Raw genomic sequence first — 26,167 nt, forward strand, 5'->3', positions numbered from 1 at the left:
CAGCATTGTTCTACTCCAACGTAGGTGACTTTTTTCATGAAACCTTTTCCGATACCTTCCTGGGCAATTTTCCCACTTCTTACAATAGTCCATGCTACTCAAAACTATTTCTAAGCAGAATCAGAAGTACTAAAAATAATTGCAGGACTTCTCCAGGCGGAAAGAATCAAGCCTCTTGAGTCAGAGGTCAGGTTCATGGCAAGCCACCTTGCCTCCCGCTGCCTCTACAGAGGAATTTCTGAAGTTTTGTTTCCACAGAGCCAGAAGTGTCAGGCCATGAGAACACACACGTCCCAACATGCTCTCTCCCATCCCTCTCAAATCATGAGGCAAACCGCAGACTTTAATTCAAACTAAACCCGCAATACAGTACACTTCTTAAGCCCCTTTACCCTCCTGAAGCCCATAGACCCAAAACTTGTGCTTCTGGAGACAACTGCTCTTCAAAAAGCTCTTTTGAAGGACTGCATAAGCTACAAGGGCACGCAAAACAATATGTATTAAAAAAACCCCATCATGGGACAAAATTTAACATCATCTGATGGGTGGGGGACTTCTAGAGGCAGGTACAGGATCAATTTTATCTTTAGTGAAAAAAAATTAGAAGACCACAGCAGAATTAAAGACCACCACAGCTCTGGGCAATCTAGTTTTAAGGTCTTCTCAAATTTAGTTTCATTCCATTATTAGAGGAGAAATTTGATTTGGTAATTTTCTAAACATAGTACGCCTAGATTTTTGTAAGGCAAATGGCTGTGTACAGCTCGGTAAAAATATACCCACAGAAACAGTTTAGGGCAAAAGAAAATGTCTTAAAATAAAAGATATGAGAATTTCAATCCATTTTTTTATTAAAACAATGACTGAGTGACAACTGGATCACAGCAGTGTAAGGGTATGTTTAGTGAAAGGTAAAAAGCAAACACTGATGGACTCTTCTGTCTAGCCAAGAGAGGTGTAACGAAGCAATGGTGTAAGCTGGGACAGGGCCAATTGCAGCTGAAATACGGTATCTTTTTTTTTTAACATGAGGAGACTATTAGCTGTTGGAAAAAAACGGAGAACATAGTGGAATCTCTGTCTTGCTAGCTTTAAGCGGGACAGGATGCATTTCTAGAAGATACACTTGTCTAAGTTACTAATTTCAACACAGAGGTCACCACTCTCCCCACAAGTCTGATTTGAAAGGGCACGATTCACAAGATGTTAGACTGGGTGATCTTGTGGCCGTAAAGATAAAAAGACACTCCAAGAACTGCAGCAAACTCTGCACAAGCAAGCAGCAGACTCATACAGAGACAGACAGAAATGGGATTATGCCTTTTAATGGCAATTTACTCCTAGACTAAACCAGAGGCGTAACATGAAGCCGCATCCTTTCTCAGTCCCAGAATGCTTCCTTTTGCTTTACATTTACTTGACAGTAGAGATGTGATTTCCAGAAACAGGGAGCTAAACTAATTATCTGATGCTCCATTTTCTTTAAAAACCCAAATAATAATATTAAATGTATATTTAGTAAGCAGACTGCAGTACTGCAGGCGCTGCAAACTGAAAAACCACTTTACAAGCAATCCACTCCAAAATGCTTTTAGAGTCCAAAGTAGCAGCAACCCCACCGATAAACAGATCTGCTATGAAAAGTAAAAAATAAAATTAAAGAAATATTACTGCAGGCAAAGCAGCTCCCTCCGAAACACATGCATCTGAAATTACCTCAGGCAATACCACGGCCATGCACGAGCAGCTGCAGATTTTAGGAAGGGGATCGTATGGTTAGACTTAGACATGGGATTCGTTCCACGGTCTTATATGAGACTCACTCTGGCAAGACCTTTCGGAACCTGTCGGACTTCAAGCGCGTGTGAATTTGGTGGGACCGCTATTACTCATCCTGAGAGTTCACAGGGCAAAAGGGCTTCCTACAGCTCTGCATGGACACGGGGCTGACCATGGGAAGCTCACTGCAGGACTGAGGTCACTGAAATCTTAATTTAAAGAAAGCAGTTCTTAAAGGAGGGGAAGGCGACAAAAAACCCCACCAACAAACAGTGTGCACAAACCCCTACAATATTTCAGTGCTCACGCTTAGAGAGAACTCTTCCCCAGTCACACCCCTCCCCCATATCAAAAATAAACACAGAAATAAACCACGAAGGGAAGGAAGGAAAAACCTCACGAATTCTTATGTTTGTTTTAGGCCTACTGCAGCAACTGCTTTACTTCGCTTTTATCTGCTTTTGTGGTGTTTCCTAGCCCTTGAGTGGAAAAGCAAGTACTCCGCACACAAACAGCAAAGGGTTTTCTACAGCAGGCAGAGTCCTTTGTTACTAATGGAAATTAGAGACAGGTGTTGATTGCAGAACGGACAGTAATTGCTGTGCACAGTGAACCCGGGGAGCAGAAATGCCACAGTCCCCGAGACCTTATTACAAAGATAGCTGTAAGCTTCTTCCCGCAGGCAGTTACTAGACCAGTCCGTGAGAAAATAAGTTCTGGTGATGACTATGGTTCACACACATATTGTAATAAACACTTCCAGATTTCATGTCTCGCAGCATACTATTACTGTTATTCATTATTTGCTAAGAGATGACAGAAAGCAAAGTATAATAAACAAAAGAATAGAAAACTCCACAGCTCCCGCCCCAGAAACCTTAGACTGGTTTTGCATAGCGTCCCTCCAGGGTGCAAGTCAAGGCTGTTTTTCCCCTCTGCTTTTCCAACAGAATAAATGAACAAGTTGAACAGCTTGTGATGTCTGCATGACGGGGGAGAGATCATCTGAACAGTTTGAACCGACAAAGTCTAAACAGTTTGCATATAGTAAAAACCAGTTAGCGACAAGTCCTCTGAAAACCCTTACCTTGCTGATTATTGCACTGAAAGTCACTACAAGTATTACGAAATGAATCAGCAATGACAAGCAAACCCTGTAATTTCCACAGGAGGCTCTTTCTACTTACTTTCAGTTTAGAGATAATCCCATTTTTATTAGGTGCTGATCTACCACTTTAAGTATCGCTAGTGCACTGCACAGGAAGAGACCAAATGCCAGAGAGTGAGAGGTTTTAGCTGAAATAATCTCATGAAGGGCTTGAGATTAAGGATAACTAAGGCTGAAAGACAAGGAAAGTAATGCTACATTGATTAGAGATGCACATGAACACCACAACCTGATGGTAACAATATGTTAAAATTACACAAGATTCTTTTGATGTAACTTAAAGGAGAAAGATTTTTAAGAAGCATATTTTCATTCAGCACACTCCAGGCACAATTCCTGGCAACGACAGTTACACAGCCATGTTCTGAAATACTCTCATCTCCGACAAACAGCACAGCGGTGAGCTAGCTAATCTTCAATGAAGAAGAGAGTCCCACAAAGTTCTAACACTTCACATCTGCGTTATCTGAGATACCTGGGTAGCAGATTATTGCACGTGGGAAGATTAGGCAATTGCCAGGTAATGTTGTCTCTTGTACAATTAGCTTATCTGCATGCTAACAAATGTTCGAATTGCAGAGCCAGACTCAGTTAAGAAGACGGAGGAGTATTTCAACAGCTGCTCATTTACTTGTTGCACAAGGGTCACACACCGCTCACGTTCCACACGAAGAACCACAAATCCCTGCAGAGTCCAGCAACGCCCGCGTACTTTTGCGCCCAGATTTCGTTTTGCTCCAACACCTTGCTCCAGCATGCAAAATGCTTTCAGCCCTCTTGAAAAGTGCTAGACTGAGGATATCTCAAGTTCTTCATTAGAGGATGTGACCACTAACAGGCTACTTACCTTACACAATGAGACATCATTTAGTCTTTTCTTTGAAGGGGACATCAAAAGGCATAGGGGAGTCTGCCTCTTCGGTGCCAGTCACTTGGAGGCACCTTGTAAACACAGCTACCAAATGGCCAACTGTAATGGCTTTGCATGTAGTTAGATGCCTCTTCCCCGAGGAATCACGACATACCTATTTGCTAGTAAAGCCACAAACTTGTATTGAACAGTCCCTGGTAGCAACAGTGACAAGAAACCACCAGTCACCGGCGTAGGATGTGAGAAAATAAAACACTTCATCATAGTCACATTCTTCAAAGTCAAGCGGTTCACCCAGTGAGTAATACTCCTGCAGTGGTTTTTAGGTAACAAGAACTATGCTTGTACAAGTGGAAACCATAAATAAAATTATGTTACTGATCTATCATTATCATAATATGTGGAGATACGACAGTATAAAAGTACATGGCAATGAGATAATTTGGAGTTGTTGTTTCTGTTAAAATTAACTTGGCTTCCAAACAATGCTAATGAGACACAGAAGCACAGCCTGAGATGTCTACTCTGTCCAAATCCACTCTGCCATTTATTGGCATATTAAGAAAATATTTGGGGTTAAAGCAAGAGACAAAAAAAAAATTATTGACAAATAAAAGTGGGGGTTACTGCTACCTCGACTTCCCACAACACAAGGCCACTTGCTACAATAAGCTGGCTTGGGTGCATCTGCCAGCCCACGGCATGCACTGCCAGTGGCTTTCAACTTCTTCGGCCCGTGGAAAACTTACTTAAAATTTCCCGAAAGAAGACCACGCGAGCAGTTTCATCCATGTAGCCCTCTGCACCACACACACGAACACGGTTTCCTTAGCCACCTCTTTTTCAGTCCCTGAAAACTACTGCAGTAGATACAAACATATGCAAATTTTGAACACTTCTCTTGCTTACTCCTCCTCCAGTCTTTTGTGCCAGGAGATAACACCAGAAAACAAAACCGGAGAAAGGTTATCCTCTGAGCAAGCCTGTACTCTGCATTCCCAAAGGACTGCCAACTTCAGATTAAGCAGCAGACCTCAGTCCCCATGATAGCTACAAAACAAACTACGCGTATCAGTATTTGTGAAGCAAGAGACACGTTTGTCTCCTGTTTATTCTGAAGAGGTTTATTCTAAAGAGGCTAAGTACCTTTGAGCAACAGCCTCACTTGCTGCAAAAAAATAAAAATTTTAAAAACCCCTGCATTGGATCCAACTCAACATGAGGCGCAATATTTAACCGACAGGACCAAGTTACTGAATCACTCGTAGAAGAGTTATGGCCCGTGTTTTGAAATAGTCCTTGTCTTCTAAAAATAATTCTTCAGCGATTTAATTTATAGCAATACATTACATATGCAGTTACACTGGACCAACTTTCAGCCAGCTTTTGACAACACTCAACCCTCAAATGAACCCAGAAAAATATTCTTCATAGCTTCAAGTAGCATGGTGACTGCAAACAAAATTAAGGATGAAATACAGTAGGATTTGTAAAATCAAGATGTCATTCTAAAGCAAAAGCGCAACGAAGTCTTTTACGCTTCCCCAGTTATTCTCTCGTAGTGATGTAAATTCTGCACGTGCAAAAATGCAAAAATGACAGCCCTGAAGTCACACAGGTGAAAACACACGTGACTTATTGAACTAATAACAAAAAAAAAAAAAAAAAAAAAAAAAAAAAAAATCAAACCTCACTCAGGCTTCAAAAACAAGAACATCTATGCCTGGATTGTTTTACATATTGTCACACTAAGTAATGCCTTTTGCTTTCATAACAAAGAACATTTTTGTTCATTTCCTTGCCCTCCAAATAACCAACTTGCCCTGTTGTTTAAGGTTCTCGGACACAGCACAAAAAACCCAGTATTTAAACAAAGAAAAAGCCCCAAACAAGGAAACAAAGAAAAATACGCACGCAGGAGTCCCAAAGGCACAAATTAGCACACAGTCCATGGTCAGCTGCATCTCACGGAGCACTTTTAGCAGAGCCACCGAGCATCGCGGCCCCTCCACCACGAGGGATGGAGGAATTTCGCATCCATATGCACGAACTACTCCGCCCCTGTGGAATTCCCTCTTCCCGCTTTTGGCCCTCAAAGCAACTCAAATCTCTGAGCAGCATTAGAGCTGACTGGAAAACCATTATCCCATCATTTCATTTAAGCAGGCACATGTACATACTCAACAAGGGCTATTCATATTTTGTTCAAATGTTAATAGTCCATTAACTTTCTTTTTTAAATGAAGTTGCAATACTTTCTTTTTTTTTCCTCCGTAGAAAGGTAATTAAAATACCAGTTTCTACTTGAAGCTAATTCTACTGGACACAAATCGTTATTTATTTATATAAATATATGTAAAAAGTAATATACATATACACACACATACAAAAAATATTAAATGCACAAAGAATTGTCCTATAACTTCTAACGGCCTCTCTCCAGTCCTAAACTTCCTACTTTACCTTTCTTCTACTGAAGTACACAAAGACTGTCAAAATGCATGTAAGCAACGGCTGCAAGTGCAAGCAGATCTTTCATCAACTATCAGATAAATTGGAAACACATAAACTTTGAACATAAGCACTCAAAAGCCAAATTAATAACAGACTATTAGTGCTCATTAGCTCTACTTCCCACCTTTCCTCTCTCTTTTTCTTCTGGAATAGCTGGCCTGCCAGTACAGCAGAAACTCTGAAATGCCACCCTAAAAATAGAAAGCAAGAAAAGAGGAAAAAAAAAAAAAAAAGAAAAAAAAAAAGGGGGGGGGGGAAGGGGAACTGAGAGAATAAGCAGAGTGAGAAGCTCTGTAATATAAAACTGTCTCCAGCTTCAAAGTCATCAGCCAATCATAATCCAATAAATGCTTTTTTTTTCTTCTAAAATCAGAACACTCAAATGTCTATTTTTATTCCTGTTTAGAAGCAGCTATCTCAACAGGGCTTTCAAACCAGTAGAGCCTGGCATGCAAAACAGTGACTTACAAAACTCAATTTCAAGCCATAATTTCCAAGGCCTTCACTCGCTTCTATGGGTTCACTTGTGTCTGGCACACCAATATTTTACAGCACAGACACCATTAGCAAAAAATGGAGAACTACAGGGAGGAAACTGAGGGGATGTTCACATGAAACTACTCTTTTAACCCAGAACACTATTTGAGGCTTCTCCCTTCATGGCTGTACACCATTCCATGCATCTAAATGGCTACACAGTTCCTCCAATATCCTAAGAAACCTATTCTCCAAGTGCAATCATCAGGAACTGCAGACAGGTTTTAATTAAAGCTTGTTCTTTTGGCCCTCAAACATACCAGTAAGAATTGCTAGGTATGCTTAAGGTACTGAAAAACCAAGACAATAGGGAGCTGTACTCATCTTAAGCACGCATAACAAAACACCATCTCTTGGGTACCCAAGGAGGTGTATCCTCAGCACTTCCAGACTTTCTTTACGTGTAGGCTGCCCAGAGAGGTTGTGAATGCCTCATCATTGGAAGTGTCCAAAGTCAGGTTGGACGGAGCTTTGAGTCATCTGACCTAGTGAAAGATGTCCCTGGCCATGGCAGGGAGCTGGACTAGGTGATCTTCGAAGGTCTCTTCCAGTCCAAACCATTCTATGATTCTGTGATTCTAAAATGCTAGTGACCTCTTCCTGTATTTAACTGAAAAATAGTTTTATGAATATAATTATCAATGCTACATCACGAACATGTCATGAATTATTGGTGTAAGGCAGAAAGAGCAGCTTTCGAACTGACTCCTGTTCTCCACCCAGAGCATGGGAAGACACACTCTCAAGATAACGTCACTTCTACCTCATACATGGAGCATTGCAGCAGGCCCTAGGATGTTCTGCACCCTAAGTGTTGCTTTGCCTCTACCCCCCATGAACCTCACGTAAGTCAACCAAGTTTGCGGGACTTCACTCTCTCCATCAGCAAAAGGGGACAAAAAAAATCTTCTGCTATAAAGGGCTTTTTAAGATCTATCGTATGAAAGGAGAAGTCACAAACACTCCCCTTTCAGGAGGGCATTGGGCCCTTCAACAGGTGGTGGAACGACCATAATGAAAAGGTCTTTAAAAGGACTCGATGAATATTGCATAGTAAAGGGGTTTTTTTTAATTTTAAATGGGAGTAGCTGACAGTATGTAAGCTTAATTGTTGTCCTTCATAGAAAGTAACCATTTAAAGCATACAAGGGCTAATCCAGAGGTTGTGTTGCTCTTAGGAAATTTAAGTAACCACGATATCAAGTGTTACTTGTCAATCCTCAATTTTAGTGAAGAGATACATTAAACACACTGTTTCCCACAGCAAGAATTCAAATTCAACTTGCTTCAATACCTTTGAAAAGAGCATTTCTTTCAAACTTGTAAATGATTTAAAAGAGAAAGCTTAATTAATAATGTTGTTTCCAGCCAGATGGCCAGCTATTACTTTTCCATCATCTCTTTTGGAACAATTCACCAGCAGTCTTCAGATGCAAAGCAGTTTTAAAGCAAATAGATGCGTGCCCAGCACTCCCAGAGGCTGCCAAAATGTTCAGGAAAAGGCACAGCTATAGGTATAGAAATGTTTATTGTTTCCAACTCGTGTTGCTGTGGGTCATGGCTGTAAAAGTCCACTAGCAACAGCACAATCACTTGAGACACACACATTTGTTTAATTTAATATTTTGTATTTGGATGGCATTAAATTCACATATGGTTATACAATATGACTTAAATGAAAACATGAGGCTACACGTATAGTGTTTCCCCCCTGGACTTGTGCTAACAGACTTCAAACCGAAGCTCAGTAGCAGACCACTGTGGTATGATGTGTGCCAACCAGCCAAAATATTCCATGTGTACAGGAGGTACCAGCATAGAGATGAATAGATAAATATTATGCAAACCCAGTTAAGGTTTACCACTAAACATCTACGGAATTCTAATGTTCTCACTGACGTAGCACCTACATATTTTCAAAGAAAGTTTCCAACAAAAATTAAAACTGCTTTCCTCGTACGAATGAGCTGCTGAACAGCCACGGAAAGCTTTTTAGAGTGTCAAGGTATTGGCTTTTGCAACAGAGTCCACCTCTCGAGACGTTAAAAGCTTTTCACAAGTAGGTGAAAAAGCTAGGGAGTTCAGTACAAGCAGGTTAAACATTTTGCTCAATGTTACACAGTAGTATGGAACAAAACCTGATGTTTTCAGTCTTCCCTAACCACAATGAACACTCATTATGCAGCAATCCACAACTGAAAACCTATCTTAATTCAGTTATGACTGGGAAAAACAAATACACAATTGCAACTCTACCCATGAACTTTCAGCCTATAGTTCTACTAAACAAGCAAAACCAGATTTGGGAAAAAGCTTCAATGATCAGCTGTCTACCTACACACAAGTTATTTATGGCATCTAATTCAGAGCAAAGCTCAAAACAGCTTGCAGACTGCCAGCAGACTTTTACTGGCGACAGAAATCAGCTATAAAGTAGTATTAGCTTCGATACTCAGACAGTGATTATCTACTGCTTAAAAAATTTTACATTTGTAAAGCTTGTTTCTAATACAGTGGTTTCAAATCAGCTGGTTTCCACTTTCCACCATTCTAAGTCATCGTTTGCAAAAACTACTCTGGCCATAAAAAAGCACAATATTTTGAACAGAAAACAGTAACATTAAACAGGCCAGTAAGACAGCTTTGACTTACGGTGAAGCTTATGTTCAGTAAGTCGGGTAAACTTACGCCCAAGAAGCAGGTATGGAGAAAGATTAGCCAAACGTATCCAAGTTTCCCCATCCCAAACCTGTGAAACACTTACAAGGTAGCTAACCTGAGGTCTCCAGAGCTGACTGGAGTTTCACTTGAAGGTTCCAGGCCAACACCAGTAACTATTCTAGACCTTTCCTCCACCAGGCTGTTGACCACGGGGGAAGAAAGAAAGGATAGATGTTATTAGCAGACCTTGTGCTCCTCCAAGTTCAAGGCCTATAATTGTGGGTGGGCTTTATCTAGGCCATGCAAGAGGAAACCCTACTGCTTCCTGCATTTGTGGAGCTGTGTAGGAGGGGAGGTGGGAAGGGGGCTCAGGGAGAAGCACGTTATAAGGGCTTCACCATTGGTATGGAAGCTGGTTAAAAATGGTTAAAAAAAAAGAAAAAGAAAAAAAACCCCACAGTGAGGACAGCCTTCCACACAGGCACAGGAGCAGGAGCCCCTGCCAATGCCAAACCCAACACCAGTGGTATCTCGGCTACAAAATGTGGAGGTCCTCTGCCAAGCCACACCAGCGCCCATCAGAACACCCTCAAGGAAACATGAGCAGGAACTCCTCCGAAAATGAAATGCTTTGCAGAGAAGTATCATTTTCAACAAACTTCCAGCTAAATCCTGCCTGGCTTCCTGCCAGATTTCCAGCCCAGGGCTGACAAGTCCAGTCTTCGTGAGACTGGAGCCTTCGGGTCTCACCGGTTATGCTGGGCAGGCTTCAAGTCCTGCAAAGAAGCCACAGAAGCCCCAAAAGCCCTGAATTTAAAAAAGAAAACCAGATAATATTCAACCTACAAACACCTCTATCCTCTGTTTTCAGTTCACTGCTTTCTTGTGCTGGCCTGACTCTCCTTTCACTTCCACGTAAATCAAAATTAAATTTACTGAAATCCATGTAATTACACAAATGCAAAAACAGTGGGAAAAGACTCAGACTCCAGCTGCTTATTAGACTTTCTTTTAGGCCGAGAGTGCTTTATAAACACTGATCTAATTTTTCAGATACTGTTACACGTGTGCTACAAATTGGCTATGCATCTGATTCAAGAGGAACAACAATTTGTTCAACAAATAATAAGAAAAGGACCTTTCTCTGCAGTTCCACATGTATGGAAACCACAGGCTTTGTATCTCTATGAAAAAAACCACATCTGGTCTTTCTGCGTATAACAAAATCAAAGGTGCTTGTAGTTGGGTCTTCCCACACAGCAACACTTAAAATCCACTTATGGAGGGAAAGGAAATTTGGGGAAAAAAAGCATTCTCTAGCTGTTAAGTAGGTAAAGCAACAACAGTTGCACATTCAACAAAAAACCAGAGGTATCCTCATGTTCCACAGCTGTCTTCTACTAAGCCCAGTATTTTTGTGAACTTCAACTGTTCTACATTTGTGAAAAGTAATTGAATTTCTCTTTTCATGTACAAGAAACTAGAACAGGAAGGACAAAGTTTTTCCTCTTTTATGGTGAAAAAGGACAGTCAGTATCAGCATCCATCATTCAAACATTGCTGGCTGCAACTTCACCGCAAAGGAGAAAATTTCTGGTTTGACTTCCTTCTTTTAAAAAGATTGCGTTATGGTTAATGAATGTCACCAATTCAAAGATAATCTCTGACCTTTCCTATGACACAATTCGTAAGCAAAAGTTTAACAACATTTTCAGATTAGATAACCACGAATTACAAAGTAAGCTAAGGATGATGGTCCACCTAAAACCTCAACCCTAAGCCTCTCCTTCCTGAGGACCCCAAAGCCTGGAAGAAGCAAGGGCCTCAGGCAGACAGACCGACTCTCCTGACACCTTGTCCCCTTGCAATCTTCTCTCCAGAATTCACACACACCCCTCACTTTTCGTAAACTGATGCACATTCCTCCGGGGATCGAAAAGCAGATGCTCCCACTCAGGGGGTCAGGCCCACGGCCCATCTGTGGTGAGTGTGCAGGTGGCCTAGGACAAGGTAGGCACACACAGCTCCCGGTCACACAACTACCTGAAACTTCTTTGCCCTCACAACCTCAGTGATGAACAGCAAGTGAGCTGTGAAGGTATTTCTAGTGACAAACAACAGGTATCAAGATCACCTGTTCATCCTCCCTAGACTCACGTGGGTTACATCTCTAACAGGTAGGTTTTACTGGATTTTTAAGCATGTTCTGTCATGAGGCTTGCCAATGAGATTTAGAATTTCATCATATCTTCCACATCACAGCAGCTCCTAATACTTTAAAAACGCAATCAAATGGACTCCTTGTGGAATAGCAGAATCCTGACTACAAGCAGGTCGAAGAATCAAACTCACAAGAGACAGCGACCATTCTGCCCAGGTCCTCTCCCTAGTGCTATCCTACCCGCTGACATCTACTGCTTCCAAGGTGCGCTCCTGATGTAAGCAAGGCCACTACCAGCAGTCGTTCTCACGCTGAGTAATGCCTGCTCATGTGAAGATTCTCCAGAGAAAGGACTGATGGTTCAACACCTGGAGCCATTGCTGGGGGAAGCAATCCCACAGATTTCCAGATCTACTCATTCTGAATAGCCTGAAGTCTGTCTGCACCACATACGGCCACACAGGATAGAGAAACCTACCTTGTCACTACGTCAGCCAATTTGGATACCCAAAACGGCATGGCTACAGCAGCTTAGGTTTAAGGGGTTACTTAACCGACAACGAAGATTTCCTGCTCTGGAGATCACACAATTCCTGGGCGATCATTCCAAAAGCAGAACGTTATTAGTTCGTATCTGGCTGGGCTCTTCTGAAGATAAGCGTTACCCCTTTATTTCATTTTTTTTAAATAGGGCTCCTATTACTACACACAAGTAGTTTGTTCCTGCTCACATCTCTGACCTGTGCTTCTGAAGGATCAAGCCTTTAACACAGAAAGAGCGAGCTCTGGCTTTTTGTTCTGTTTCTACAGAGCCACAGTACCAGCAGCAATCAAACTGTCCTGCTCGCCTAAGGGCAAGTCCCACCATTTGGACAGTGGTGCTAAAGAGATGGGTGAGCCAATGAGGACCAGGTCTAAAAGGCTTCAAAACATCTTTAAAAGCAGTATTAACTGCAACAATTGACACATTCTTGTCTCTTCAGTTACACAGAACGGTTATGCTACCAGTGACAAGCAGAAGAGCCCAATTATTAACAACTTCCTTGTCTTTATGTTGGGACTCAAGTCGCCTGTAACAAAATGTAATTAGCAAACATTCGCTAAGCTTGGTGGAGTCAGCCTACTAGAACTGGAGTGTCTGGACAAGAACCTCTGCCCTGTCTTTATTCCCCTCGCTCCTGTCTGCTCTCTTCACTGCCAATCAAAACAATCAGCTTTGGACTGGAAAAAGCTTTTTATACAGCACATCAAGGCAGAGAAGGACAAAAGTTAATTAGGACTATTCATAAGCCTTACTGGAAGAGAGTGCTGCATCCCTTCCCTGAAAATTTAATTGTGCTCAATAGACGAAAGCTAGAAAAAAAAATAATAATAAAAAATAAAAGAAACGGATAATTTGAGAATAAAATCTGATTTCAATTTAATTCAAGCACCGTTTGGCCCTATTTATTTCATAAAGTAGTTCATGCAGCATAATGCCATTATTGTGCATCTAACAGCATTAGAAACTCCTAATAAATTAACAAGTGGAAATTAATGGCTGCTCAGTCCATTAAATCTTGTTAATTTTATTTTTGTTGCAATAATATAGCAATCACAAGTTTACATTATTAAACCAATATTTATTAGAAGAACTCATTTTAATTGGATTCCCGATGTGATAATCCTGTACAGTGTGTATTTCTTGATTTCATCAATTTTTTGCATTTATTTCTCATTATATTTAAATGACTGCAATGTTCAGGGTCTTTTCCTAATACTATAAAAGTTAAGCAACCATTTTAAACATCGTATTTCATAAAGATTCAACGCTTACTCCACAATATAATGAGAATCTTATGAGTCCTTTCAGAAGCTATTTTAAATATTCTAGTCTCTTGAGAAAGGGGAGAAGGAAAAAAAGGCAGAGATATGAATATTTGAAAACATCTCAACAAATGGTAAACCACATTTTTTCCCCTTAGCCCATCAACATTCTGTATAAACATTGCCGCGCTGTCCTTCAAGTCAAGAGGAGTTTTACCACCGGTTTGAAAGCAAAATGTTGGCTGGCCTGCACGTCCCAGAAAAGAAGATAAATATATATAGTGACAAAAGGTTTTGAATTGTATTTGCTGCTGATAGAGAGGTCACAAATTTCAGCAGACATCTCGCTAAGGGCTGGGTCTGACGTTCTATTCCAGCAGCAACTACTCCGAGGGAAGGGGTTGCGACGCTGGACGACACGTTCTCCCCTGACCTCCCTCTTCTCCCCAGCTCCTTCACCTCTGCCAACATAACTGAACGCGTAGTCGCTCCCCAACTGGTTGTACCAACATTATTGCTTTCGATAACAGTAGTGTTTTGGTTTTTAAAACACCCTAGTGTGGGCTAGAAGCCAGCTACACGTGCTATTATCCAGGCTAATACAAGAGGCAATAACTCTGATGCGAGGGTGGGGAGAAGTTGGAGGGGCTGTGGGGAGCAGAAACCTCTGTGCCCAGAGAGGGGGGTTTGACCTTTGGGGAGATGACAAGGAGGAAGATGAGAAAGGTACAAGCGGGACTGCAGGCTGGAAGTACACCTGACTAAAGGCCTACGTAGACTTACCCTGTTTTCACCTTTAGACCTGATCTGCAAACTCACACTAACGCCACAAAAGCTCGTTACAAACAGATTTGTAAAGTGGTGTCTACTCTGCAGCTAACACCAGCTCATGTGGGTACCGCCAGCAGCACCGTTGTGGCAGCACAAAGGTTAGGATAAGGCTGTAAAAACCTGCCCATAAAGCTAGGTCAGTACATAGGTTAGTGAACAGTTTTGGGGCAGTAAAATTACCGGCAACAGGCAGCTAACAAGTGTAACAGCAGCTCGATGGCGTTTGCACAGAGGGACTGTACTGTAATCATCTCCAGGGCACCCTTACGCCAATCTAAAGTGTAGATGCTCTTAAACAAGTCCACGCAATATTAAAGCTCCTCAAATGCAGGGACAGGCCAAATTCAAAACAAGGTAGTTTAAAATTGGCATTAAAAAAAAACAACCAACATACAAATTTGCATGTGGACACTCAAAACTAGGACTGGCCCTTTGCTCATTACTGAAACCAGACAGGCACGAGCCTCAAAAGAAGAACATACTTCATGGTCTTGCAGACAGCCTCTGCCACTTACTATATTTACAGTTTTCATATTTTCCTGGTATCAAGGCAATCCTAAGAACATGGTAAATTCCTGTAAATATTGTGTGGTAAACTACCAACACAACAGAAGGTATGCTCACACCCAAGATGTTCCTAAAATCACTTATGTATTATCCCTGGTTTCCCTCACCAAAATGCAAATCATTTAAGGAACACCTTGTTCAGCTGCTTTTAAAAAGCAAATGTGCCATGTTCCCATTTCAGTTGGTACATTCTATCCTTATCAGATGAGTTCCACAAGAAATAACACCCACCTCTCTTCAAAACTATTTTCTAAATTAAAAAAAACACCACTTAAAAGAAGGTGTTCCTTACATACAAGAATCCTGGCTCCCCTAAAACCACTGGTGATACAAAAAAAAAAATAAAAGCAGTAACAGGTTCAAAAGAAAAATATGCATATGAAAATATATTACGAAATGTCATGAGATTTATGTCTTAATATGTGTGATACCACTAGAGCTCCTGAAACAAAGCATTTATTATCTCGCCCCATATCAGCAAGACTATATATACTGCACAGCTTTTAGAAATTACCAAGTGCTCGTCACACGTTCCTGGCTTCTGCAGTTCACACCCCTACATAGGTTGAGAGTTAAACACTCACTACAGTTCAGCCTAATGCACTTTATTTCTAGGGCAAAATGCTGACAGTTTGTCAGGTGCACAGTATGGCCTCTCTTCAGATCAGGAATAGTATTAGAAATCCACTGCTCTTCTCCCAAGGACGAAGTCCATGGGGTTCTGCAGGTATGTAGTAACGTCAGCTGTAGACTCTGCTGTCACCAGATTTCATGCTTACCATACTTTTTGGTCCCAAAAGCAGAGCCATCGAAAATTCAAAAAATCTGATAGCAGATGGAGACCTAAGCTTGTTCACAGAGCAAAGCAGAGAGGCCATGAACTCCAACACCGGGGTGTGCTGGGGTATGTGCTAACGGCACACTACCCTCAAGCTTGTCTGAAAAGTGATAAAAAAGCCCATCCTGAAAGCTGGGCTTTCAATACCAATGCACCTACTACAGAGGATATATTTTAATGGGAAAAAGAATGCATGTTTCCAACTTTATCACCCAAATGATAAAATGTCTTGGGGCCAGGCAGACCCAGCTTGCTACAACTCACTAAGTCAGCTCCTGACACCAAAGCCCACCAGCCTGGTGCACAGGGGTTTAAAGGCAGCTGCCTTCTGGAGAAGGACGGGCCTTGGCAGCAGTGCAGCAGAAGAGGGAGGGAGGAAGGTCCTTTAAACGAGCCGTTCTGTAACTGCAGCACAAGAAACAATCAGATGGTCTGAGCCTGGTCGGTTTTTCAGGTGGAAATTACTTCCTGCTCCACCAGAAAAAAAGGAAGGAAAATCTTGCCAACAGAGCGCTACACTGAAATCCTTGAAGGTCTTCCCATCCTTGAAGGTCTCTCCAGCCTTTTGCTGTCTGCCACAGGTCCTTCCAACAGAAAACCTGGGGCCTGAGGTGTCTGTCTCATCATATCTTACAAATTGAGCACCTGGAAGAGTAATATATGCTGAACAAATACACAAGCAAATAAACTATTAATTGTTTAATAATCCACCAGGCAACAGAATGTAGTACGTGTATTTCCAGTTCCAATCAGATAAAAATGACAGCAAGAATAAATTCGGTATTCTAATTCCTTAGCCCTACAACAAAAATGAATTTTTTTCTTGTTCTTTCTTAAAACAATCCCACCTGGTCACTACAGGAATTTGCTGTGTAGCCCTTATTCCCATGAGCAATGTTTCAGCAAAGCTCAAGCACTTTTGCATCTGAAACTTGCTTCGCCTCATGGATACAATAGCTAATTTTGGACTTACCCTACTCCTGCTGGGCCAGAGTCATCCCTGGCATAGCTCCACTGTAATTCAGTCTACTGATGCATTACAGACAATGCACAACGTGATCTAATCCTTCATGATGGTTTTTCACCCCTTGTTCCCCCACCATACTTATTTGACTAAATAGTAAATTGATATATGTAGAAATTTTTTTTAAGAAAACCACCAAACCCCAACAAACTAAAACCATACCAAAACAGTCCTGCAAATGCTGATTTCAAATGACACAATAATCAGATTCACAGATACATCAGGACAAACAGCACAGTCCAGAGGAGAACACACAGCTCTTAAGAGTCACAAGGCCTGGTTATAGTTCCAGCTCTGCCACTGACTTCCAGGTGAGCTGTTTTACATTTCCACACCATTCCCCAACCTCTGATACTCAGATATGGACTTCTCAGCGTGCTGCTGCAGAGGGTCCAGAACAGACTAACCTAACCACGCTCACTCGGATCTCAGTAATACACATACTAAACAACTATAAAAGTACATATGAAGCATTTTGTTTAAAAACTGGTATCAAGGCATAAGGAGCTACCATCAAAACATGCTGACACTTCCCCCATACCAAGGTTTAAGATCTGCAGCACCCAGGCTCAGTGTCACAAGTGAACATGAAATGTTTTCATTTCTGTACAGATTTCCTTTAACTGAGCAAGGTCTACGAGAAACATTCATTCTCAACAGCAGGAACAGCCAGGATCATCTCTGGAGGTGATAACATTTATAACTTGTGATATCTGCTTGTGTGGTTACTTATTTTCAAGCTTTTAAATTATTTTTCTGAATTAGAGCATCATACTTCATCCATCTCTTTGCTTCCCTTGAATCATAAAACACCAAAACCTTCCTCCCTTACCTGAACCACCTTGTTACCAGTAAAAGAAGTATCAAGAGGCTTCACGCTCTGCTCCCTAACAGGTCAGCATCGCACAGACACAATATCCAGGTCACATCAGCAGGGCTGCTCAAGTCATTGTTTTCTTTTGAAATGGTAAATATTTGAGTAAAGTGGCTTAAATACAATATTACCTGTGTGGAAAGCACACTGCTTACCAAGAATTTAAAAAACAGGTTTTAAGGCATTTGTGTTGGGTAGTAGCTCTACAGGTTTTGATTTCTGCTTCAACTAGGTGAAGCCAGAGTAACTCTAACAAAGGCTGCGAGGTCTATTTATGTTACTGGCCAAAACCTCAGCCACAGTCATTCACCACCAAAAGATAAGGAGATTTTCTTTTTCCTTTAAAAAAACCCACTATAGTTGTTGGAAGAAAATTTTAGGAGTTCCAAATATCCACATTTCTAAGCTACTTGCTTCGGTTTTGCATGCAACAGATGCTGCTTTGTATTAGCTACTGCACATTAAATCATTCTGACAACCAAGAAAGCATACATTTGTTTGCGCGAGAGAAGCATGAATACACACACACACAGATATCTTCTCACGCCGAAGCATACAATTATGCAGCATTCAAATATTTGGGATGAACTTTGGCCTTTGTTTAAAAAAAAAAAAAAAAGTACCCTCAAACAACAATCAATAACAGAATCAGCAGTCATCTGGCTGAGCTCACGGAAATCAACAAGTCTTCAGCTTGCGGCCAGCTATTCGAGTTCCTTGGAGAATTTTTCTTAGATGGGATACTTATATACACGTCCTTTATGATTTATAATGGTCTTATAGATTAATGTCAGAATGGAGGCTAAAAATAAAATCTATGTTAATTCAAAAAATGGAAAAAAATTCAGTTATATGCACCCTCACATGTTTTTTTTTGCACTCCAAACAATCCCCTTCAGCTATGCTATTTGCATTCCGATTTAAAAAGTAATTTGAAAACGTATGCACAGCAGGGCTCTAAATCACCTCTTCAGAGTAATATCTGTCTGGCTAATATGGAAGAAACCAAGCAGCCCAAACAAAACCATTTTCCTGATACATTCATCAAAAGGAAACCTTAATGTAACAGTAGTAGAGAACACGCTGAAACTTTTCACAATGGGAGTATCCACAATAAGCGTAACTATAATCCAGAGCGCTTCCAACTTTTTCTTTTTTTTTTTTTTATCTCGGCTGGAGACATTTCCCCCCCTACATTCCCCTCTTGTTACTAGACAGCAATCCAATTCTGTAGCCAGCTAGTCCGTTTAGTTGTTGGGTTTTTTTTCTTTAAACTATATATATAAAGCCAAGATAGAGCATGCAGAAGGAGAACACCGCACCGAAGTGCAGCAGTGCTGGAAAGCAAAACAAGCCCTCTACCACGCCGAGTCCCTGGGGAGAAAGCTGCTACCGAAGGGCCTCCAAGCACCCCCTGCCCACCCCGGGGGGACCCGCGGCTGCGCCCGCCCCGCCGGCCCCTCCCGCAGGGGTAACCGTGCGGGGGGCTGCCGTGCCCGGCCGGGGCTGCCCCTCGTTTGGTGTGCTCCCCACCACCGCCGCCGCGCACCCCCCTCTTACCTGGGGATGGTGATGCACTTGGTGTTGATGTTCTGCGTGGTGATCGCCTTCTCCAGCTCGTCCAGCTGCCCCGTCTTCTTCAGCTTCTTCACCAGGCTCTTCACCGCCTTCTCGCACCATTTCTCCTCCTGCCCGTTCTGCTCCCCTTTCTTCCAGCCCAGGAGCCGCTTGACGATGGGAGGAGTGAAAGGCAGGATGGAGGACATGCTGGCTCACCCGGCAGGGCCGGCAGCGCCCCGCCGCTGGCTCCGCGCTCGCCCCGCCGCCCCCCGCGCCGCTCCGCTCCGCGCAGGCCCCGCCGCGCCGCGGGCAGCACAAAGCCCGGCCCCGGGCAGGGGTGGCCTGGCCTGGCCTGGCCTGGCGCCGCGCCGCTCCGCTCCGCCCCGCCGGTGCCTCAGTGCCTCGGGCCCGCGGCACCAAACTTTGCCCGGAGTTCGCCGCCTCTCCCCGGCGGCGGCGGCGGCGGCGGCGGCAGCTCCCTCCTCCCCCTCCTGCCCCGCTCTGTGTGCGCGGAGAGGCGCCCACTCCAGCTCATTCCCAGTCTGTCTCTCATGCAAATTTCCTGCTGGCCGCCCCGGCCCGGCTTCCACCCCCTCCTTCCCTCCCAAACACGCTCACTCACGCCGCCGAGGGAGGGCGGGGAGGCGGCCAGCCCGCCGGGAACTCCGCTCTCCCCCCTCGGCTCCCCGCCGCCGGCGGCAGCCCCCGCACTCCCGGCAGAGGCCCCAGCTCCCCGGGCGGGACGGGGTTCTCCCTCCCTCAGCCCCGCTCCAGCGCGGCGCCCCCTCAACGGCGTCGGGCGCCCGCGGCCTTGAGCCCCCTCAGAGCGTAGGGCGGGAAGGCCCCCTCAAGGGCCGCCGCGGCGGGAAGGAGCGTCCTCACCCCGCTCCGGGAGACCCGGGGGGGAATATCTGCCCTCCCGGGCCGCGTCCCCTCGGCCTCCCCGCAACGCAGAGACCCGCAGAGGCAGCGGCTCCCCGGAGGGAGACCCGTGGTGCGGGTTCGTCCTCCTCAGGGCCGCGGGCTCACAGGGAGGGTCAGCGTGGCCGTAAAAGCCCACAGGCGAGCTGAGGAGCGGTGCCTGGGAAAAAGCCTATCGAGGGGGAGGCAGCAAAAATAAGCGCTAGCAACAAAGTTCCCCCCCGGTGAGGGGAAGAAACGGAGGGTCCTCACACAGGGTGGGATGGATGCAGCCTCCGCCACAGCTGTTTTCCTCTGTGGAAAACTGTGTTTCCACACAGAGATAGCTGAACACAACTTGGTCAGCCATGCTCAGACAATCAGCAGGTTTTGTTTCAACCCCTTTAATTTACTCTTCCATTCCCTCATCTTTCCACCCTGAGCACCAGGTACCCGAATAATTTTTACCTTGTATCAGTCACAAATGACACCCTGGAGATGTTTACTACCAGACCTGGTCAGAAATTCTCAGACGGAATATTTTTGTCAGAGGATGAGTTTGTTCAGATCTAGGTGTTTTGTAGAGATGCTTCGGTTTTGGCTGACTCAGGGTGGCATCCAGGTAACTTTCCAGTTTCTCACTTTCCATTGCTGGACAGTCTGGGCTGTCGCTCCCCAGTCTCTAGCATCGCCCCCTCCATGGTGAAAGGGAGCCCAGGCCCTAAAAACCATGTAGATACAAAACATAGCTCCTCAGGGCTCCGGTTCTCTGATAAACTGCCACGAAATGGTGCTGACCGGCATGCAGAGCAGCCTGGCAAGCAGCAAGGAGGCTGGTGGCCACCTGCAGAGTCACCAGGTGCCTCTGCCGAGGCTGGTTCACATTTCTGAACTCCAGCTGCTTCACACCTCCTCGCAACAGCTGCCCAGGAGCAAAGGGGTAAAAGTTTTGGGGGATTCAGCTCCGAAATTCTGAGATTTCAAGCTGAGATATGCTTCCCACTTTTCTCCACCCTATCAGAAGGGATGATGGCGAGCCCGAATTTGGGAAGCCTCCGGGGCTGCTCAGCAGCTCCCAGACACGCAGGTTCTTGCCAACCCACATTCCCATATTCCAGGTTCCAGTGCAACCCAGTGGGGAGACTCCTCGAAAGCCGGCATCCAAAAACTTCCCGTGCCTGCGGATTCCAAGCAGCCAGCCGTGCAGATTGCCTTGTGGCAAGTTGGGAACCTATGGGTTCAGACAGCGTCTGAGGCTCAGAGGCAACTGGCTTGGCTTTCACAGGGGTTTAAAACAAACAGTGTGTTTTATTCCAAATTGACAGTACCAAATTTTGAAACATCAATATTGGGTACACATTAAACACTCTCTTCTCTTTATTTTTTTTTCCTCCATCGTTCTCATATTATTCCCCAACATGCATTCCCTGAGTGTCTTGAATTTTGGAGGCTCACCACTAAAATTTTGGAACGTTGCCCTGACCCAGTTTTTGGCTGCCTCGGTTGAGATGCCTGCGGTACGGAGATGTGGAACCCCTGTAGATGATCCCAACATCACTGGGGGAAATAGTTCCTCCATACCTCTAAAACAACGCAAAAAATTTGACACCAATTACCCTAAAATCAGGATACCTAAATTACTGACTGTTGCTAGCACCATTGACTTGCTGCATATTTGTGTTTTTCTGAAAAAGGCCTAGTTCCTGATAGCTGGTGATTAATTACAAATCTGAACTTTCATTTTAAAAAAAATATTATTTTTTGCAACTTAAGAGAATAAACTGAATATGTGAACCAAGTGAAACACAGATGGTGAAGTTAAATACATTTTTAATGTAGAAATAAGTACTTATCACAATTTTAAATGTGGTGAAGTTTAAAGAAATCTTCTTCTATTTTCCTGATTCTTGTCTCAGCACATTCTGCAACTAAAAGAAGCCCAGAAGACTGAGCCTGAAGGACCTGTCTCAGACCTGACAAGTCAATACTACGTCAGGGTGACCTCAGGGAGATTTCTGCTGGGGACCATACCCATTTCTTTCTAGCTGTTCTGGCTAGAAAATTGTGGGGACTGTTCCATACTTTTTTCATCCAGAAAGTTTTCAATAATACTCAAATCTCATCTCTACACTCAGGATTTGTGCAGTAACCACAGTTCAGCAGGGCTTCCAGAATTTTCTGTACATATTCATAGGCTAATCTTCACTCTGTTACAGTCATATCGCAAGTGATCGACTGGGGAAATTTGAATAAGGGGAAGGAGAGGAAGAGCTGAGTGGTTTGCTCACACTCGTACAGTGATTTAGTGGCAAAAGGGCAAATAGAATTTGCTAAACACTAAACCGAACTGGGTCTCACTTTCTGACAATCTCATAAATGAGGTGTAGGCAGCTCAGTCACTGATCTAAACTTGGGGCCATAGCAGCACTACTAAAAACAAATAAACATTTGGGTTTGGGATGCAGAATAAACTTTTAAGATTAGGGACATCACATTTTATGGAACAGCTTGTGTGCCTGCCGGGGTTACCTGTCAAAATTAACTGTTCTGTGAAAATATGACTTTCTGAACCCCTAGACAGTAATCCTTTATTTCACAGAGTTTTGGACACTCTCATAGTGGAAAAATTAACAGACAGGAAAAAGACAGGACCGTCCCAATTTTGTATGGTCTGGATCTGTTTGCTGCTTTACAAAATGTCTGACGTCTTGGAAGCCACCTCTAGGCAGGCTAAGTTTATGCATTTCTTTGTGAAATAATCTTTTCTTTGCTTTTTAAAAGTCATTATCTTTCCTTGGTTTTGGCACAGTACAGATTCAGGGACTTCGCTTACTGTGGTTTTCTCTTACTGAAAAATAAAGATACGTGTAGTCTGCAATAATGTGAGAAAACCATATACTTGGTTCATATACCTGAAGAAAAAACGATACCCTTTACAGCTATCTTGAATTTCTTAACCTTTTACTAACACACTAGCACCTTAACAATTATTAAAAAAAAATAATAATCTCTACATACCTTGTTTATTAATAGGATCAACCAATGAGTAGGAACAGAGTTTAAACTTTACCTTCACAAAGAGAAAAATTGGGCTCTGATTCAGGAACAATATAAAATTAGCATGAGAAACAAGAAGGTGTTCGCTGCAGCTCGCACACGCACATATGTACCTTCATTAGCAATATTTTTAACAGCTTTAGAGACTGAAGAATAGCTTCTGTGCTTCGCTCTATTTTCTCTTTATATCCTTCAAGTAGTGAGAAGGGAGCGAGGGATTGTTGGGCGGACGCAAAGCCGGTTCCATCAGCTCCCGCCGCTCTCCCCGACACCCCTTCTGCAGGGGCGTGCTGGAACAGGCAGGCTGGGGGAAGCGTGGCCAGAGCACACTGTTCTCTGGCTACGCTCAGCCAACAGACGGTTCTTAGGGGAGCCTGGTGCCTGCTGAAACAGCTCCCAGGCTGTCTTAACATGCAATTGTGGCTAGTTTGAAAATCAGGGAGTGGTTGAGAACCAGCTAATAACGTACTGCCCCATCTCTCACCCGCTGACTGAAATATTAAGTATAATTTCCTCTGTGGGCATTACCTGCATGTGGAAGGGAATTTTACAGCAGCGCTGAGCCCGCCAGGCGAGAAGCAGGTGGACAACCTGTGAAGTTCACAGCAGACAGGGATTTGCTGGAGCAGCCTTTAAGAGGGCTGTGACCTCCCCAGCTCCATTTGCTCCACCTTACCCAAGTAGCAGCCACGCTGAAGGGCGAGAAAGGCAGCAGTGAAAATGAGGAGATCGTTTTAAATTGGGTTATATTCATGCGTTAACTTGTAAATAAGGGCTATGACATTTAACTTTGAATCTATGTCACATATAATATGCATAAACAAGCGAAAGTGTGGGAGCTTTCCCTGGGTAAGGTAATATATATATATGTAGAACAGCATTTATATGCAACCAAACCTATCTTAATCACTCAGAACAAACCTACAGGAAAATAACTTTTGGTGTGAGTCATGAAAAATGCAAGGTCATGCTAAGGTAATGTCTTCAGAGTTAACTTCAACACACAGCTCAGACAAATCCTTTTAGGGTACAGCAATGGTTCTTCTCCGCATAGGAGAAAATATATACAACAAAAAGTTGCTTTGTGGAAAATTCATAATACTTATATGCACGAGCTAATTCACCTGCATGTTCCAAGAAGCTCAGTAGTGTAAAAATCACAAAACCACCAAAGGTCTAGTTAAGCCAGAATCCTGTCTGTGACCATGGCAGTACCTCTTGCCTAAGGAAAAAATAGAAGGCAGCAGCATGTCCAGAGTGATCCTTCTGACATACTCTCCCGATTTTGGGCAATTATTTATGTAGGCCCTCCTGAACTGGAGTTGATCACCCCGGAGAGCCACGGATAGGCCATTTCTACACTCCAAGACCTCTCTGCTTCTGACTTAAATGTTTACAAGTGGCCTTCACTAGACCCCCGTGTCCCATCTGGGACACAGAACAGAGCTACTCTAAAGATGAGCTGAAATTGTCCCGTGACAGTATGTTACCTGTAAGATCCCCTCGTTACTTATTTTACAAACTGGACAGTAATCGGTGACCATACAGGAAGAGAAAGGGCAGGGTTGTGGTTAGGGCAGGCGAGTGCTCTCCCAGGAAACTAGAGCTTTCCCCTCCCTGTCACTGCTCCCGTGTGACACGAGGCAACTTCAGCCAAAACGGCGCGTGTTTATTGTGCGCACCTCACTCTCGGGAGGTCTGGCTGCTCCCCTGGGGGTCAGGTCTGCAGCAGGGCACATGCAGCTGCACGGGAAGCGGCTGAGAGCTCTGCTTCAATAAAGCGGGACGGCCTGGTGGTCGGGGTCCTCAAAGTCCTCCTTAAAAACACACATCTAGCAGAGTTTTGAAAATGGCAATCGTAATTCTGGGTTTCCCTGGTCATTGAAGGTTTGGCTTTGAAATCTTAGTATGCCTTTATATGATAACTCTTGACATGGTTTACATGTCCACTAAGTGACAGGAGATGACAGTCAATAGTAAGTAGGATAGTTCTTTGGGGTTTTTTTTTGTTGTTTTATAAGAGACACTAAAGCATCTCTGGACAGCATCTTCCCCTGCACAGCTCTCGGAGGACAGGAGAGGTGCATGCAGGGACACAAAAGCCTCCCGAGGCTGAGCCCTTGGTTGAACCACAATCACTTGGATAAGGCCTGATCTAATCTTTACAAATGTGTTAACAGCCTGAAATTAATATCCTCTCAATTAACCTGGAGATAAACCTGTCTCCTAGTATAGACTTCCACGAGGCCGTGCAGATATCCCGACGGCATCGAGTGGGGGATTTTCAACACCCGACTCTGCGAGGAGGCAGCAGCACCTGCAAACGCTCAGCACTGCTGAGACTTTGCATACAAGTAGCTGCTGTCAGGCTGCTGCTCGGTGCGACTGCAGGCACACACACGTACAAACACTCGCCCGTTCCAAGTCTTGCAACCAAAAATTCTGTATTTTTTAAAGCACGCCATGGGGTTCAAATAAGAGCCAAATTCTCAGTTACAGGGAAGTTTCCCTTGGTTGTTAGAGTGACTGGGGTCCACGTAAAATTACACAGATAGTCTCTTGTGGTACAAAAAGCAGCAGTGAAAAAGCTGCAGCCAGAAAAAAGAAAGGAATAGGCCAGGCCCCAGAGCCCCAAACACAGAGGCTCGTTACAGGTAACACAAAAACCCCAGCTCCCAGCCACAAGCATTTTATTTGAGATTCTTTTCCTATGTCCATATACGACTGTCTGTCCCTTCTGAATTCCTTGCTGTGTCTACACCCTTTTCTTTGCCAGGGCACATCTGTTAAAGTCTTCATTTTGGCTTTTGAAGTGGGCATTTTATATCCAGCTGAACTTTAAAAAAGAGCCTGAGCAAAGGCTTTTAACAAGTAAATATAAATATATTATTTTTATGAATAGGCCCCTGTTTTCACATGTTCCACTTGCAATGGCCTCTTGTCCACAACTCCTGGCATGTCAAACCCTCTATGCGAAGAATACACTGCTGGAGGAATACGCTTTTCCTTGTTGTGCACA

The 26,167-nt window shown here is 43.6% G+C and overlaps 1 protein-coding gene across 5 annotated transcripts in view; it reads right to left on the minus strand.

The window, feature by feature from the left end:
• The window catches only part of SMAD3 (SMAD family member 3), a 74,473-nt gene extending 55,076 nt beyond the window's left edge, over positions 1–19,397 (minus strand). For all 5 annotated transcript variants that reach the window (XM_086471800.1, XM_086471798.1, XM_086471799.1 and 2 more), the window contains exon 1: positions 19,192–19,397. In XM_086471800.1, coding sequence (XP_086327926.1) covers positions 19,192–19,397 — 206 coding nt within the window. The remainder of the gene's footprint in view (positions 1–19,191) is intronic.
• Positions 19,398–26,167: the final 6,770 nt, after the last annotated feature.

The sequence above is a fragment of the Leptosomus discolor genome, chromosome 11 (assembly GCF_034619465.1).
Source record: "Leptosomus discolor isolate bLepDis1 chromosome 11, bLepDis1.hap2, whole genome shotgun sequence".
In the NCBI taxonomy this organism is placed as follows: Eukaryota; Metazoa; Chordata; class Aves; order Leptosomiformes; family Leptosomidae; genus Leptosomus; species Leptosomus discolor.